The sequence below is a fragment of the Mytilus californianus genome, unplaced genomic scaffold (genome assembly GCF_021869535.1).
Source record: "Mytilus californianus isolate M0D057914Y unplaced genomic scaffold, xbMytCali1.0.p SCAF_2, whole genome shotgun sequence".
NCBI classification, from domain to species: domain Eukaryota; kingdom Metazoa; phylum Mollusca; class Bivalvia; order Mytilida; family Mytilidae; genus Mytilus; species Mytilus californianus.
In genome coordinates this window covers 108,342,750-108,358,685 of record NW_026262668.1, presented here as the reverse complement: position 1 = coordinate 108,358,685, position 15,936 = coordinate 108,342,750, and the positions used below count along the sequence as shown (strand labels likewise).

Sequence of the window (15,936 nt, the reverse complement as noted above, 5' to 3'; positions counted from 1 at the left end):
ACTTTAACTGCAGACTGAATGTAATGATAACTGGAAGAAAACAAAATTTCCTTCTAGATACTAGCATTTGATCATTAAAAAGCTTCTGTCCAAGTTTGGTACAAATCCAAAATAGTATAAGAAAGTTATTAAAATTTTAAAAACTTTAACCACAGAGTGAATGTGTTGTTTCCTGGCAGAAAATCTAAGTCCATTTAAAAGTAAAAAATGGAAAAAATGGATTTATTTTTTTTACAAAATTTCCTTCTAGATACTAGCTTTTGATCATAAACAAGCTTCTGTCCAAGTTTGGTACAAATCCAAAATAGTATAAGAAAGTTATTAAAATTTTAAAAACTTTAACCACAGAGTGAATGTGTTGTTTCCTAGCAGAAAATCTTAGTCCATTTAAAAGTAAAATAAGGAAAAAATAGATTTATTTTTTTACAAAATTTACTTCTGGATACTATCTTATGATCATAAACAAGCTTCTGTCCAAGTTTGGTACAAACCCAGGATAGTTTAAGAAAGTTATTAAAATTTTAAAAACTTTAACCACAGAGTGAATGTAATATTTCCCGGCAGAAAAACTAAGTCCATTTATAAGTAAAATACGGAAAAAATGGAATTTTATTTTTACAAAATTTACTTCTGGGTACTATCTTATGATCATAAACAAGCTTCTGTCCAAGTTTGGTAGAAATCAAGGATAGTTTAAGAAAGTTATTAAAATTTCAAAAACTTTAACCACAGAGTGAATATTTGTGGACGGCGCCGACGCCGACGGAATGTAGGATCGCTATGTCTCGCTTTTTCGACTAAAGTCGAAGGCTCGACAAAAATCACAAAAAAATATTTCTAATTCTTCCATCTTGTCAAGAGTGCTGATGTCAGTTATTCCAAACCAAATAAAAAATAAAGTAAAAAATCCAGAGACTATGATCCTTTCACTTTACATCAAGCTTTACAATTCATTTTTAAATACAATTGAATACATAGCTGACTGTACAATACACATCACCACCAAAATTATGAAGATAGTTACGATTCATTAAATGATAGTAAGATATTTTCTTTTGGAAAATGTAGAACCTATACAGTATAGATGTAAAATGTCAATTTTCTTTATTGTTTCCAATCTTTTTCTAGGAAATGTCTATGCAGAAATTAAGAAACAGTTATGATATTAGTCATTTTTTTTTATTTTCTTATTTCCAGAATCCCAAAAAATAAGAGCAAAACTAAGTTGAAATTTTTTTTTCAGGATTTGACATTTTATCCTTTCAGTAGACTTAAAACAAATGATACATTTTGTCATTTCCTTCAGAGAAGACCTTGTTAAATTTAGTTCCTTAGTACATAAACTCTATAGCCTTCATTTTTGCATTGTTTAAAAGCATTTATAATTTAATATTTAATTCAACACAAGAGTGCACATGCTGAAATGTCTCGCCTGTTTTACTGACCATTGATTTTATGCTGAAAGTCTTAAAGATAAAGGTTTTACTACAAGTATCACATAAACTTAACATTTTTAAAGATCCATGACAATGAGGTCAAGGTCAGATAAAAACTGTCACACAGACATGTACACCTTACAATTATTCCATACACCAAATATAGTTGACCTATTGCATATGGTAATTGAAAAACAGACCAAAACACAAAAACTTAACATTAACCATTGAACCATGAAAATGAGGTCAAGGTCAGATGATACTGAGGAGACAGACATGTACACCTTACAATCATTCCATACACCAATAATAGTTAACCTATTGCTATTAGTATTTGAAAAACAGACCAAAACACAAAAACTTACATTGACTAATGAACCATGAAAATGAAGTCAAGGTCAGATGACAACGGCTAGACAGACATGTACACCTTACAATCATTCCATAAACAAAATATAGTTGACCTATTGCTTAAAGTACTTGAAAAACAGACCAAAACACAATAACTTAACATTCACAAATGAACCATGAAAATGAGGTCAAGTTCACATGATACTGACTAGACGGACATGTACAACTTACAATCATTCCATACACCAATTATAGTTGACCTATTGCTATTAGTATTTGAAAACAGACCAAAACACAAAAACTTAACGTTGACTAATGAACCATGAAAATGAGGTCAAGGTCAGATGACACAGGCTAGATAGACATGTAAACCTTACAATCATTCCATAAACCAAATATAGTTGACCTATTGCTTATAGTACTTGAAAAACAGACCAAAACACAATAACTTAACATTCACAAATGAACCATGAAAATGAGGTCAAGTTCACATGATACTGACTAGACGGACATGTACAACTTACAATCATTCCATACACCAATTATAGTTGACCTATTGCTATTAGTATTTGAAAACAGACCAAAACACAAAAACTTAACGTTGACTAATGGACCATGAAAATGAGGTCAAGGTCAGATGACACAGGCTAGATAGACATGTAAACCTTACAATCATTCCATAAACCAAATATAGTTGACCTATTGCTTATAGTACTTGAAAAACAGACCAAAACACAATAACTTAACATTGACCAATGAACCATGAAAATGAAGTCAAGGTCAGATGACACCAGATGGACAGACATGTACACCTTACAATCATTCTATACACCAAATATAGTTGACCTTTTGCTTACAGTACTTGAAAAACAGACCAAAACACAAAAAATTAACATTGACCAATGAACCATGAAAATGAAGTCAAGGTCAGATGACACCAGATGGACAGACATGTACACCTTACAATCATTCTATACACCAAATATAGTTGACCTTTTGCTTACAGTACTTGAAAAACAGACCAAAACACAAAAAATTAACATTGACCAATGAACCATGAAAATGAAGTCAAAGGTCAGATGAAACCTGCCAGTCTGACATGTACCCCTTACAATCATTCCATACACCACATATAGTTGACCTGCTGCTTGTAGTATCTGAGAAATGGACCTAATCTTGTAACTTTAACCTTGATCACTGATCCATGAATTGAGGTCAAGGTCAGATTAACCCTGTCTGACAGACATGTAAATGTTGCAAGGAACCCATATATTAAATATGGTTATCCTATTACTCATAATAAGTGAGAAATTCACATGACAAAAAACCTGCAATTTTTTTTCAAGCAGTCGCTGAACCATGAAAATGAGGTCAAGGACATATGACAGACGGAAACTTCGTAACATAAGGTATATGCATACAAGGTTTGAAGCATCCAGGTCTTCTACCTTCTGAAATATAAAGCTTTATACAAATAGTTTACGCTGCCGCCCCCGGATAGTAATACCTATGTCTGCATACTGCGACTTTTGTCGCAGGCGACACAAAATATGATACCACTGACATAAAGCTTATTGATCTGATAGAACTCATGACTAATCTCAGGCCAAATTTTTCTTGTCACTGACTGAAATCCTTCTCATGCCATGAACAAATGAGGATAGTATTCAGCAATCAGTCTTCATCTTGTTTGATTTTTTGACAATCTATTTTTTGCAGATCAACCTAATCTAAGAAAGGTTTTCACAATGGCAACTCTACAATTTAGAGTATCAAAACTTGTCTACCTTTTATATATATTTCTTTAGCTTCTAAACTTCCATGGTTACTCCTTGATTTTAAAATTTATTTTCAGTACAAAAAGTAAAGCATTATCCAAATTAAGGGGTTTCAGAAATGCAGGATTTCAAGTAATGAATATAAAGAGACAAATTAACAACGAAAAAAAATACAAAAAAACAGTGATTGTGCAAGAAGATGACATAACTTTTCTGTAACTGGTTCAGATGAAGAGTTTTGAAGATCTATTTTAAGGATTGATTGATTGATTGGTGTTTAACACCATTTTCAGCACTATTGTGCTATTTCGTGGCAGTCAGTTTTATTGACATGCACTTAATCAGAATAAAACAGGTGATGATGCAAGTGATAGAGTCAAAAGAATAGACCATCAAACTAGTTAGATGAATGTGACATCATACACATATGTTGATGAACTTCCAATGAATTGTAGTTTTCTTTTTATATTTCAGTTAACTGTATCTAGTATATTTATACAGGATTACTGAATAGGACAAACGCTCAATATATACCATCTGAAACTTTCAAGCACACTATCTTCTCTCCTTGGTGGAGAAAAAAACTTTCAACTTAAGGAATATGGCTTTTACAAATTGACATTAATAAAATAGAGACTTTTTCCCAAGACTGTATAGTTTACATATATTTGACTGACATTCTGTATATGAATTAATAGAATCATACCTCTACATCAAGTTTAAACCTTTCCTCTTTAGATTTGTCTACTAATGATGTGTTATACTGGAGCCTAGAACATGCAAAGTTTTCAGCAGAACTTATGGCTGAACTACCTGATGATGCTGGGTAGTTCCAGCTCTCAAAACCACTATCTTTGCACTGAAAATCTTCTGCTTCTGAAAATACAAACATGATGTTTATAAATTGATAACTAAAAATACAAACATGACATTAAGTTGATAACAGAACAAAAGAGGCTGCTAGAGTCATCCAGCTGGCATATGAATGGATGATGAACTTTAACACTTTAGTTCCTGAAATTTAATTGTCCAACAAATTGATGCTTTGATTCCACAGGTATATCTGAAGATTTATCATAGGTTAAAACCTATTTTTTACAACTTATCCAAGAAGACACATGTTCTAGTGCTAAGCATACCCCACTTGTAATTCAAAGTAAAAGAAATCAGGAAGTAGCCTTCTGTCTGATCTGGAAAGGGCTTGCCTGTTACAACTCATTACTGTCAAGCAGCTGACCAAATATGAAGTCATTCTGTTCATTTATTCCTGAGAAAAGTGTGTTGAAAATATTTGTTGGACGAAGAACAGACAAACAGACAGACATGGTGATTGCAATATAGCCCTACTCCTAGAATGGAAGTATAAATTAGAATGAGGTGATCTAGTGAGCACAGATACCCCACCCACAGAAAAACTCTTTAAAGGTAAAAAATGCCAAAACTGTTTTTATTGATGGTGACCTTATTTCATGGTTTATGACATATTATTGGTTAAAGATTTTAGGAATGAAAATAACACTTTATAAATTTGGTGCATCCAAAGCACTTTTCTGGATTTACCTTCATCAGGAATGCTAAAAACTAAACATTTGAAAGCCAGGGAAGATATAAAGTTGTACTTAAGTGATACATAGTTGTGTGGAAACCAAACTAATCCCATTTTTTCAAAGATAATTAGGGGTATAACACTTGAAAAGTAAATGCCAAGAGTGAACTTGGCCTGTGTTTTATGTTTCATAAAATTGTGATATATAAAATATTAACTGATTTTGTCAAATGGTACTTTAATTATCAATTAGAAACAATGAAAAAATATACAAATGATTTAGTCAAGCGATATTTTTCATTATCATTCTGAAACTATAATTGTTACGGATGGACAGACAGATATATGCATCACTATTTATACCCCTCTTTGAGGTTCAGTTTAATAAATAGTCCCCCCCCCCCCCCCCACCACTCTTAGAGTGGGGTATAACTCACTCTCAAACAAAAAAAGTCTGAAGGACTTTGGAAATATATGTATTGTAAATGAATTATTCTAGTTCTATCAATTGAAAATTCATTTAAATACTAAACATTAAGTAAATAGCCAAGTATGTCTGATAGTCAAATATTGTAAAATAAAAATATACCTAACCTTCCTTAGTCGTAAAAAAAAGTAACTGAAAACCCTCAGGGTTAAACATTAAGAATATATAGTTTTACCATGATTGTCTTTGAAAAATCTGAATTTACATAATTTCAATCTCTGTTCTCTTGATAGGACCACCATACAATCTGCTTCCTCTTTAGATTTCTCTAACTTCTGTAGGATAACTTTAGAAGGCTTATTCTTTGGTGATGTTAATTTCTTTTTAACTTTGTTCTCCTGCTGTTTTTCACTCTTTTAACAAATAGTAACTAAAACTTACTTCATGTTAATAATTTGTACATCTGGTAGTATAATTTTACCAGGGCTTTTCGTGAATTAATTCAATGGTGGTCGGAAGGCACTTTTATAAAAATTTGATTGGTGGTGGTTATTTTAGACAGATAGCCTTAACAATTATATCAAATAATCATTTAAAATTTTATGAATGGCTGGTTTAAATAAAAAGTGCCTTCCAACCCAACCATACATTTATTTCAGTTCAATATAAAATCTAATTTAAAATTTGAAACAGTTTCAAATATTACCTTTTTTTTCAATGAGATTGTTAGAAAACCATTGAAAACAGATTAATCACAAAAAAATACTCCAATATTATAATGTCACCTATAGAAAGCATATGAAATATGTTCTATATGGACAGGTATTTTCAAAATTTAAGTGTTTTTCTAGGAGTGCATTTTCATTTTGTTTTATTTTGTTCATTTACATATAAACTTACAGACTGGGATTGACTATCATTCATGTTATCTTTAGAATAAAGACAAACTCTGTCGGCTTTAATCCATGCATGAGTATGTGATGGTCCTAAGAATTCTACATGGTACGTAGACAACTGACGGTTGCTATCCATTTCAAACTGTAGTCCTGTATGTGGGTCTCTAGTCATCACTGCTGGCCATCTATTGAGATATCATTTTAATGTAGTACTTAAAACTTCTGATAGGAAATTAGTCTCTGAAAACTTTTATTGTTTTTTTTAAAGGATTAAATGTCCCTTAATTCTGTAACTACAGAAACAATAAACAGCTGCGCCAAGAGCACAAGACAAACCCTTATTATGCATATTGAAATTGTTGCAAGAATAAAATGGGATTATTCAAGACATTTAATCAAATGTTATCCTTCCAACAATTATGTAAAGTTTCCCCTGAATCATTCAATCAAAGCAAACTCAAGTTATGGTACAATATGTGAAAAATTACTAAAATCACAATTAAAGTCCCATAACTCTGGAGCGACAAACTGGGAAGTTCAATAAATTAAAAGTTAGCTCTCTTTCATCAATCCCAACAATAATGTAAAATTTGGAGGAAATCAATCCAGTAATACTGTAGTAAAAGCGATATTCATGAATAATTGCCTTTAATCTAAGGGTCAAAGTTCCATATCTCTCTTTGGGCAAATCCAAAAATTAAAAAAAAAGAAACAGAGCTTTCTTGTGTCAATTCTAATGTTGTACTAGAATTATATGAGAATTGGAGTTAACGTACAAAGTGTAAATGGAGGGACATTGGTATATGGTCGTATAAAAAGTGTCAAAAGTATATTGATTCTAAGACGACAACATAAGTTTGAAGTGCATTGCTCAAGGCATACTCAAGATTGTGAATGAATGAAAAATGTGCATTTTTGCAGATTTAAAGTTTCAAAACTCTGGAACAACAAAGGTGATAAAAGAACAGAGTTCCAATGGCCCCACGTTGCACATATTTTATATTTCCAAGGGGCATAACTCTTTTAAAAAAGTCGATCATCCACCTTTATAGAACTTGTCCGAGATATTGCTGATATTAACCTATAGTATAAGTTTTATAAAAATCTGGCAAGTGTACCCGTGAGAGCCCTAACGGGACCATTTTCCATAAATTTAATATTTCCAAGGGGCATAACTCTTTTAAAAAAAGTTGATCGGCCACCATTATAAAACTCGTTTGAGATATTGCTGATATTAACCTATAGTATAAGTTTTGTAAAAATCTGGCAAGAATTGTACCTGTGAGAGTGCTAACGAGGCCATTTTCCATAAATTTAATATTTCCAAGGGGCATAACTCTTTTAAAAAAAGTCGATCGGCCACCATTATAAAACTTGTCCGATATTGCTGATATTAACCTATAGTATAAGTTTTCATATAAATCTGGCAAGAATTGTACCTGTGAGAGCGCTAACAAGACCGGACAGACGCCCGGTATTTCCATGTCCCCCACAACGTGTTATGCAGGGAACAAAAATTGTCAAATAGAATAGACCCTCAAAACACTATTACTATTAATAATGATTTATGTTATAGGTAATCTTATCATCACAATACATGACATGCTTACACCAACCAGATGGTCAGAGGTACAATAAAATACTATGATATTGCAGTGGTTAACATGCATATGGTTCCATCAAATCTAATGATCTTTGAAATTTGTTATTGTTGACATTTTTAGTACTTGTGATTTTATTTGTTTTCTTTTTTCCTTTCATATTTTTGGTGAATACACTTAAAAAGATTACTTCCAATTTTGTTTCAAGAAATTTTCAGTCATTAAATATATATTTCAACATCATACTTTCGTTAAAATATTTTATATTTACAACTTTACAGTTCGTTTCTATATAAGCAGACTTACTTGTCATATCCATCCAGTTTAGCCAGAACAAGTGTGCCCTCTGATAAAAGATCATCTGTTTCTTTTTTTACAACAACCTTTTGTGAACATTTCTTCCAACAGTCAGTGCCCTTGGTCTGTGGAAGGTCAGTGCTTGCTATACAAGATGACTCAAAAGATACCTGAAAATTTGGCCTGACAGCAACATCTTGAACAGAGACTGATTTCTGAACTCTTTGCTTGACCTTTGACGTTTTCAATTCCTTCTGTAATTGTGTGTTGGTAGATTTTTTTATTTGATGAAGACCATCTTTGCCCTTTCTTCTAGATGACTTCTTTTTATCTGCCTCTGGAGTTTTAGTCAAATACAATAGATTTTTATTCTCATCCAATAAACTAGGGATCTGTTCAAATTCATCTGGTGGTTCAGTTTTTACTTCCATAATTGGTCCTCCTAAAAATGAAACTATTTCAAGTTCAGAAATTGTTTTAAGTAAAATAAATAAACAAAACAAATTAACCATGTTAACTGGAACTTCATTTTGGGCTTAGCTTACTTCAGACTGCTATTTTATAAATGTTGACAACATACTTTGCTGCTTTGTTTCATTTTGCACATAGGAAGAGCATCATGAAAGCAAGCATATCAAACAAATGGGTCTCAAATTAATCAACCAGTATATCAACTGACTGTACTTTGTAATCAATATGCATATTAAGAAATAATTCATGTGGGCTTGAATTTATATTGATTTTACCACAGGTTGGCCCTTTATGTCAATAATTTACCCCTTGCAGTAAAATATTAAGAACTTTTTCTATCTTCATAGGACAAAGACGGCGAAACTTTTAGATCAATACGCTCTAAGTGAAGGCAAATATTTGCTGGTCCCATAATTGAACACTATTAATATTGACGTAAAAGATGAAGAAAAGGAATAAGTGAGATAGTAAACAATTCACAATAACATATTTAGAAAGATTAAGATGAAATTCGCTAAATGATTATGAAAATATAATTACCGGTATTGTGTGTGTTACTGTGGGAAAAGAAGGAATAGATCTTTGTATATCAAAATGGCACTGTCAAATGAAGGAGGATGGATGTACATGGCTCCCAACCAGTTTTTGTGTATGCAAACCATAAATTAATATTTTAGACATACATCGATTTAATTTGTATAATTACTTACATGATTACTGAACAATTTAATAAATCTTACTTTTCTTTAAGATTATGGACTTTCAACAAATTTGTTTCATCATTTGTATGTTTCCATGTTTTGATATCTTTGAACTTTTACATTTTGTGCATTTTCCCATACAATGCTTACATTCTTATGCCATAGTTAAAGTCAATCATTCAATGACCTCATTTACTGCCATTTACCTCAGGTTACTTGTTCATAAAAAGCTTATAACGTGGGAGTATGATTAGAACAGCCTGAATAAATCGTGATGTTTTTTAAGATCAGCTTACATACAATACATTCCTATTCTATAAACTCAAAGCGTTTGAAGAACATCATATTAGAATATTGATTATATGACATACGTTTATATCCCATTTCCAAAATAATCTTGACTCAAGGCTGGTAAAATTTGATATCATGATTGGAAGGGTTTTTCATAAAATGGCTTTTCTATTTCTGGTAAAATTTAGGCTAACAGAATAAAACAATAGATGTGCAATATCTTTGATAAAAATCATATTTTCAACTTCACACAGAACATTAAAAAAAACCATTTTTTACAATTTTCTCAGCCCCACACATAGTATATTTAATACCCCTAGATTTTCTTTAAACATAAATTTCTCATACAAACCAAACAACTATTATTTTTCTATATTTGATCTAGTTCAGTCATCTTCTTCATCATCTTTTATATATTGACCTTATATATAAACCTAAAGACATGTTATGTTTCACTATGAAAATTATGTTTCAGCCAATCCTATACATAACTTTACAAACCTAATGACTTTTTTGGTATGAATTTGATTTGTTTCAGTCGATCCTCAACACCTTGATCCATCATACTTTCAGCCTCTTGTATAGCATCATCAACCAGTGTTTGTTTGTATTTTTTTCTATATAAATTATTGCTTTGACTTGTCAAGGTTTTCTTTTTCCTTCCTTTTTTCTTTATTTTAATCTTTGACTTCTTAAAAGAAAGGAATTTGAATGTCAAATAGTATTGAACAAGCAACATTTAAAAATTGAAAGCCATTTTTTTTTTTACTCAAATCATTATGAGAAAAACTCTCTAAAATTCACTCTTTTTCCAACAAAATTTAAGGTTTTCAAAAATTATTTTATTAATGGCCTTCTCCATGTATGATTTAAGCAAGCAGCAGCAGCATCAGCAGCAGCTTTGGCATGCGAAATTATAGAATTTTGGTCACCATTAATTAAATAATTGCTAAAACAAGATTAAGGTGGTACCTAACACTACAGGGAGATAACTCTGTAAAAATCAATTAAACGTTTTAATTACGTTGTATTGTTAAGGAAATATTAAGCTTCTCAGTGATCAAAATTAGTGTTTGTCAAACTGCTATATAACCAGTGAAATTTTTCTGATAAAGTGGTTGGTTCAAATTTTTTGAAATTTTTATATTTCTGTCAAAGGGTCAAAGTAAACATTTTGTCAAAATTTTATGAAAATTAAACGAGCCAAATTAATATTAGTCAAGGTGTTGGGTACCACCTTAAGGTAGATCAGGTTTCTTTTTTCTGAGCATCCCTTCTGGACATGTTGCAAATATACTTTTTTGGGTTAAAAATATTTAAAGCTTCAAATTTAAAGATTAAACTATCAAAAAATTAAGTTTCGTTAAGTGTATTTACAATTTTCAGATAAAAATCTTTTCTAATCAAGGGCAGATAATTACATTGAATTGATGGACAATTTGTGTTTTTTTTTTATTTTTCAAGAAAATAAGGACTGTGACCCCTATTTTTATTTGATATTTCGAAAGTATTTATGAAAAGCAATTCTCTCATTGAATTTTAACCAATTCTATTGTTTTATATTTCCTGAATAAGAAAAATATTAAGTTTCCACCAAATAACCCATGCATCATAACTGTAAATATCGTTAATTTCAATGTTTTTTTAACGAAAAAACAAGGTCCGTGACCCCTAGGTTTTATATTGAAACTTTAGACTACATTGACCCAGAAGTCTTTTACAGAAGTTTAAGAAAAATTTGTTGTCTAACATTTAGACACCCTTAAAAATTCCCAACTAATCTTACACAAATTGCTTTTATCATTGTAATAAATTATATTCAATTTTGCTCAAATTATCGCTTCAAAAAGGTCCAATTCTGAAAAGTCACCTTTTTTACCACAAGTATGCACACATTGAAATGTTTCACCTGCTTTGTTGATCATGATAAATTTGAAAGTCATTCAGATAAACATTTTGCTGAAAGCATCACATAAACTTAACATTATCAATGATCAAAGTAAATGAGGTCAAGGTCAGATAAACCCTGCCTGATGGACATCTACACTTTACAATTATATAATACACCAAATATAGTTAACCTATTGCTTATAGTAACAGAGAGACCAACCTAACCCTGAAAAACTTGACTTTGACCAATGAACCATGAACCATGAAAATGAGGTCAAGGTTAGATGAACTCTGAAAACGGACATGTACACCTTACAATCATTCCATTCCCCAAATATAATTAATCTATTGTAAAAGTATCTGTGATACAGACTTGACCACTAAACTAAAAACTTGATCACTGATCATTGTAATGAGGGAAGGGTTAATGAACCATGTCAGACAGACAAGTAGACATTGCCAGGATCCCATATACCAAATATAGTTATCCTATTAGGCATTAAAAAAGAAATTCACTTGATAAAACTTTTTTAAAGCAGACACATAACCAAGAAAACGAGTTCATATGACAGACAGAAACTTCAGAACATAAGACATCTATATATACAAGTATGAGCTATGCAAGGGTGTGTGTTATGGATGAGTGGACACAATGCAAAGTTCATTAAAAAAAAATGGTTATACAGTCACACCAGTAAGATGCTTGTTAATCCAATAAAATATGATATTTACTGATAAAAGTTTGAGAAATTTTAGTTAAATAATTTTTCAATTGTTCATTGACTTTTTGTTCCCACCAGTAAATGATAAATCATGTCCATTTGATGATGTTGAGTGAACCATCCAGCACCTTTCCCAAGTCTTATGTCAATGATCTAATCTTTCCTTCACTAGAAGTTAGAATAAAATGATTGGGAATATGTGCTTAAGCGGAGGAAAATCTTTCAAGTATAGTGCTATGTCATGAAATAGAAGTTCTTTCATAATATAAGTTCCAAGTGGAAGAAATATTCTGTAATATTATTTCCATTGGAACAAATATTACAGTATTTGTTCCTAATGGAATAAAGGGTATGGAATATGTGTTCCAACAGGAACAAATATTATGACATTGTTAATAACAAAGTTTCCAGGGGAACTTCTGTTAGGCGGAACAAATATATGTTGACACTATCAGGAAGTCCTTAACAAGGAATCTTTGAGCTATATTTCAACTAGTGTAAAATTTCTATGTAAAAATACTTCCTATTTCGTGATATGTTACAATACAAAACTACTTCCCCTGTTGTGGCCCTATTGGTTGGTTGATTGGCACCAAAGTATTATACAAGGAACCTTTCAGACATATTTGGTTTTTTGTAGCTTTCAGAGAGTCCTCAAGAAATATATATAAATTTTTTTTTTTTAGCTGAATTTACCATTTTTCTAGACTCAGGTAATTTTTAGCTTGCCAAAAAGCTTAGATGTTCATGCAAAAGACTCTATTATGACCTGTAAATATCTATTTTGGTGGTCTTATCTTGTCAGGTTGATGTCTCATTTAGGTTAATCTCTATGTCTACTTTTAATGTATCCTTACAATTTAAGACAAACAGAAAAGCCTATTGTTTTTGCCATGACAGATTCATATATGTTAACTGATTAAACAAAAGTAACACATTCAATTAACAGCTCTTACAGGCATAAGGGCACTTGTGTTCAATTTTGCTTCTATTTCATTTGGCGGCTTCAAATGTTTACCATAGACTGACAGAGAAACAGACAATAGACAAAAAATGATGGCAAAGGTTCACATGGGATTTAGTCAAGGGATCTGAAAATAAAGGAAGAAAAAAAAATTCTGCAAGTTTTAAACAACTTAGAACTAAATGTTCATTTCAAATAATTACTGACTTGCTATAGCTTTAAGAGTTGCTTGAACAGTTAAATCATAAGCATTAGTCTGCATGCAGTTATAAGCACTGGAAAACAACTAAATTTTCTTAAACTTCATTTTAAAACAGTGAGTTACTACATTTAACTGCCCTCGAACTTTTTAATCATACATCAGGACTTTCCTCCTCCTTGTGGCCATACAATGTGATATTAGTAGCTGCTATCCAGGCATGACAATGGTTTTTACCCAGGTACTCAATGTGATAGTGGGTAGGATTACCCTCAAAGTCCACATCCATACAATACTCTGTGATGGGATCCTTGGTTACAATACCTGGCCACCTAAAAATACATCTACAGTTACTTAATGGCAGTGTTACATTATAAGATAATTAAATACTTGGTGCTAGGTTCTTTGAACGACTAACTAAGCTAAGGATGACTGATTATCATTGAATATATCCAGGACCAAAAAGTATGAGCTAATATCAGATATCTTACATTAAAAAATTATTGTGTACGAGTTTTGTACTTAACATCTAATGCATCATAAATCTGAAGTTTGTGGCCAGGACATCTGGCATTATAATTATCTGTAAATTTAATTATTCTTGAAAGTTCATTTACATACAAAAGCTGCTGTTAAATGTTAATTTTTTGTGTTTTTGTGCTAAATAAAACTGGTCCAAGTGCTAAACCTAAAATAAATACTATAACCTATATATTTTTGTTTTTACTTATAACTATATAGCTGATTCAGCTCAAAGTCTCAAAGCATGGCAAAAACAAGAATACAGACAACTAAAAAGTTTCTTTCACCTAACATACCTAAGTCTGTTGGGAAAGTGTTAAATAAATATGAGTAGGATTGATAAAAGCTTAATGGGGAAACATGCATGCTTCAGTTAAGATAATCTAAAAAAACAATTGTGACATATGTGTTAGATGAGGATTATAAAGCATAATATATATATTATTTAACATGCCATGCTAGGAGAGAAAATAGAAAGTTCACCTCAATGTGTTCCTAAAAATCTGTCTGTTCCACTAATATTATGTTGTTTCCATAACTGATACTTACATTACCAGTCTTTCAAAACAACTTGCAGGAAATTGTCTGTGATTAAAATAAATAATATTTACTTGTCACTTCATGGCCAAAAATTTAAAATATCCTTTGTTGGGCAGATACCTACTGACTCAATCTTATGAGTCAGTAAAAGTGTACTATTGCCACAAATTGCTTTAGGGAACTTTTGTGTCTTGTGTAATGAGAAAATTACAGAAGTTATGGGTACATATACTAGATCTACAATGACTGACTAAATGTCAAGATGTATAAGGTACAGTAGGAAAATACCCTGCAATTAAGATTATATACAGTGTCTGGCAACAACTTAGATTGTGTGTACTCGCTTAAATCTGTAATTTGGGAGTAAAAAAATAAATTTTGTAAGAATCATGGTCTTATAATGCATTCCCTTAATGTTACCTTTTTATTTTAACTTTTCTAAAATTGTATATTTATTCAGTTCTGATCTATTAAACTTTCTGGTATAAGAACATCGCTTGTGATGTCAGATCAGGAACATATATATTGACGGGACTTGACACTACCTAATTGTAGCTGATTTCATCGTTGGGTCATAGTAAATAAGGATACGATACGGAAACAGACATGTGTTAAAAACGTACTCGCTATTATCGTAATAATTTCTGATAATAATAATAAAATGTCATTCAAACTAAGTTTTAAAGTGATGCAAGTGTATCGAACTTGTAATCTGTCACTTCAAATTCGTTATAATCGCATTCATTTCATCACAGAAGGGTACAGAATGCAAACCAGGTAATAAAAAAATGGCGCCGATTGCAATCCCAAATTCCCAAACCATTATAAAACACTTTACATTAAATAAATCACACTTATTTTGGTCATATTACATGACAAAATATATCTACTTTATGATAAAACTTGTATTTATTTACGATTAGAATTATGTGGTTAATTTATTGAGCAGTTCCGATAGTTTTACAGTCAGACACTATCAAAATCCATAAATCTCGCGAAGTCTCGTAAAGTCCGAGATTTTATCAATTTTATACTGAAAAGCCTATCAGATTCATTTCCCGTTAGATATACTGTTCCCAGGTCAGATTGACAGGTTGCTACTTATGTTTATATGAAAGGGTTTTTCTCAATACTCTGACCATCAGGATGTATACATGCTGATGAGTATTATAGGTTTGTTAAGCTTGTTGTTCACCTGTGTTTAGTCTGGCTACCTGAGTTCAAATTAAGAAATGTATTTACAAAATACTGAACAATGAAGCTTATGTTAACAAGAATACATGACCATAGGACACAATGCCTTG

At 31.4% G+C, this 15,936-nt stretch overlaps 1 protein-coding gene across 1 annotated transcript in view; it reads right to left on the bottom strand.

The window, feature by feature from the left end:
- LOC127727750 (uncharacterized) overlaps window positions 1-15,936 on the bottom strand; it is a gene marked incomplete at its 5' end in the record, with an annotated part of 32,570 nt that overhangs the window by 5,407 nt on the left and 11,227 nt on the right. The window contains 6 exons of the mRNA XM_052234865.1: window positions 4,272-4,441; window positions 5,774-5,951; window positions 6,439-6,619; window positions 8,342-8,774; window positions 10,297-10,486; window positions 13,731-13,902. Coding sequence (XP_052090825.1) covers window positions 4,272-4,441; window positions 5,774-5,951; window positions 6,439-6,619; window positions 8,342-8,774; window positions 10,297-10,486; window positions 13,731-13,902 — 1,324 coding nt within the window. The remainder of the gene's footprint in view (window positions 1-4,271; window positions 4,442-5,773; window positions 5,952-6,438; window positions 6,620-8,341; window positions 8,775-10,296; window positions 10,487-13,730; window positions 13,903-15,936) is intronic.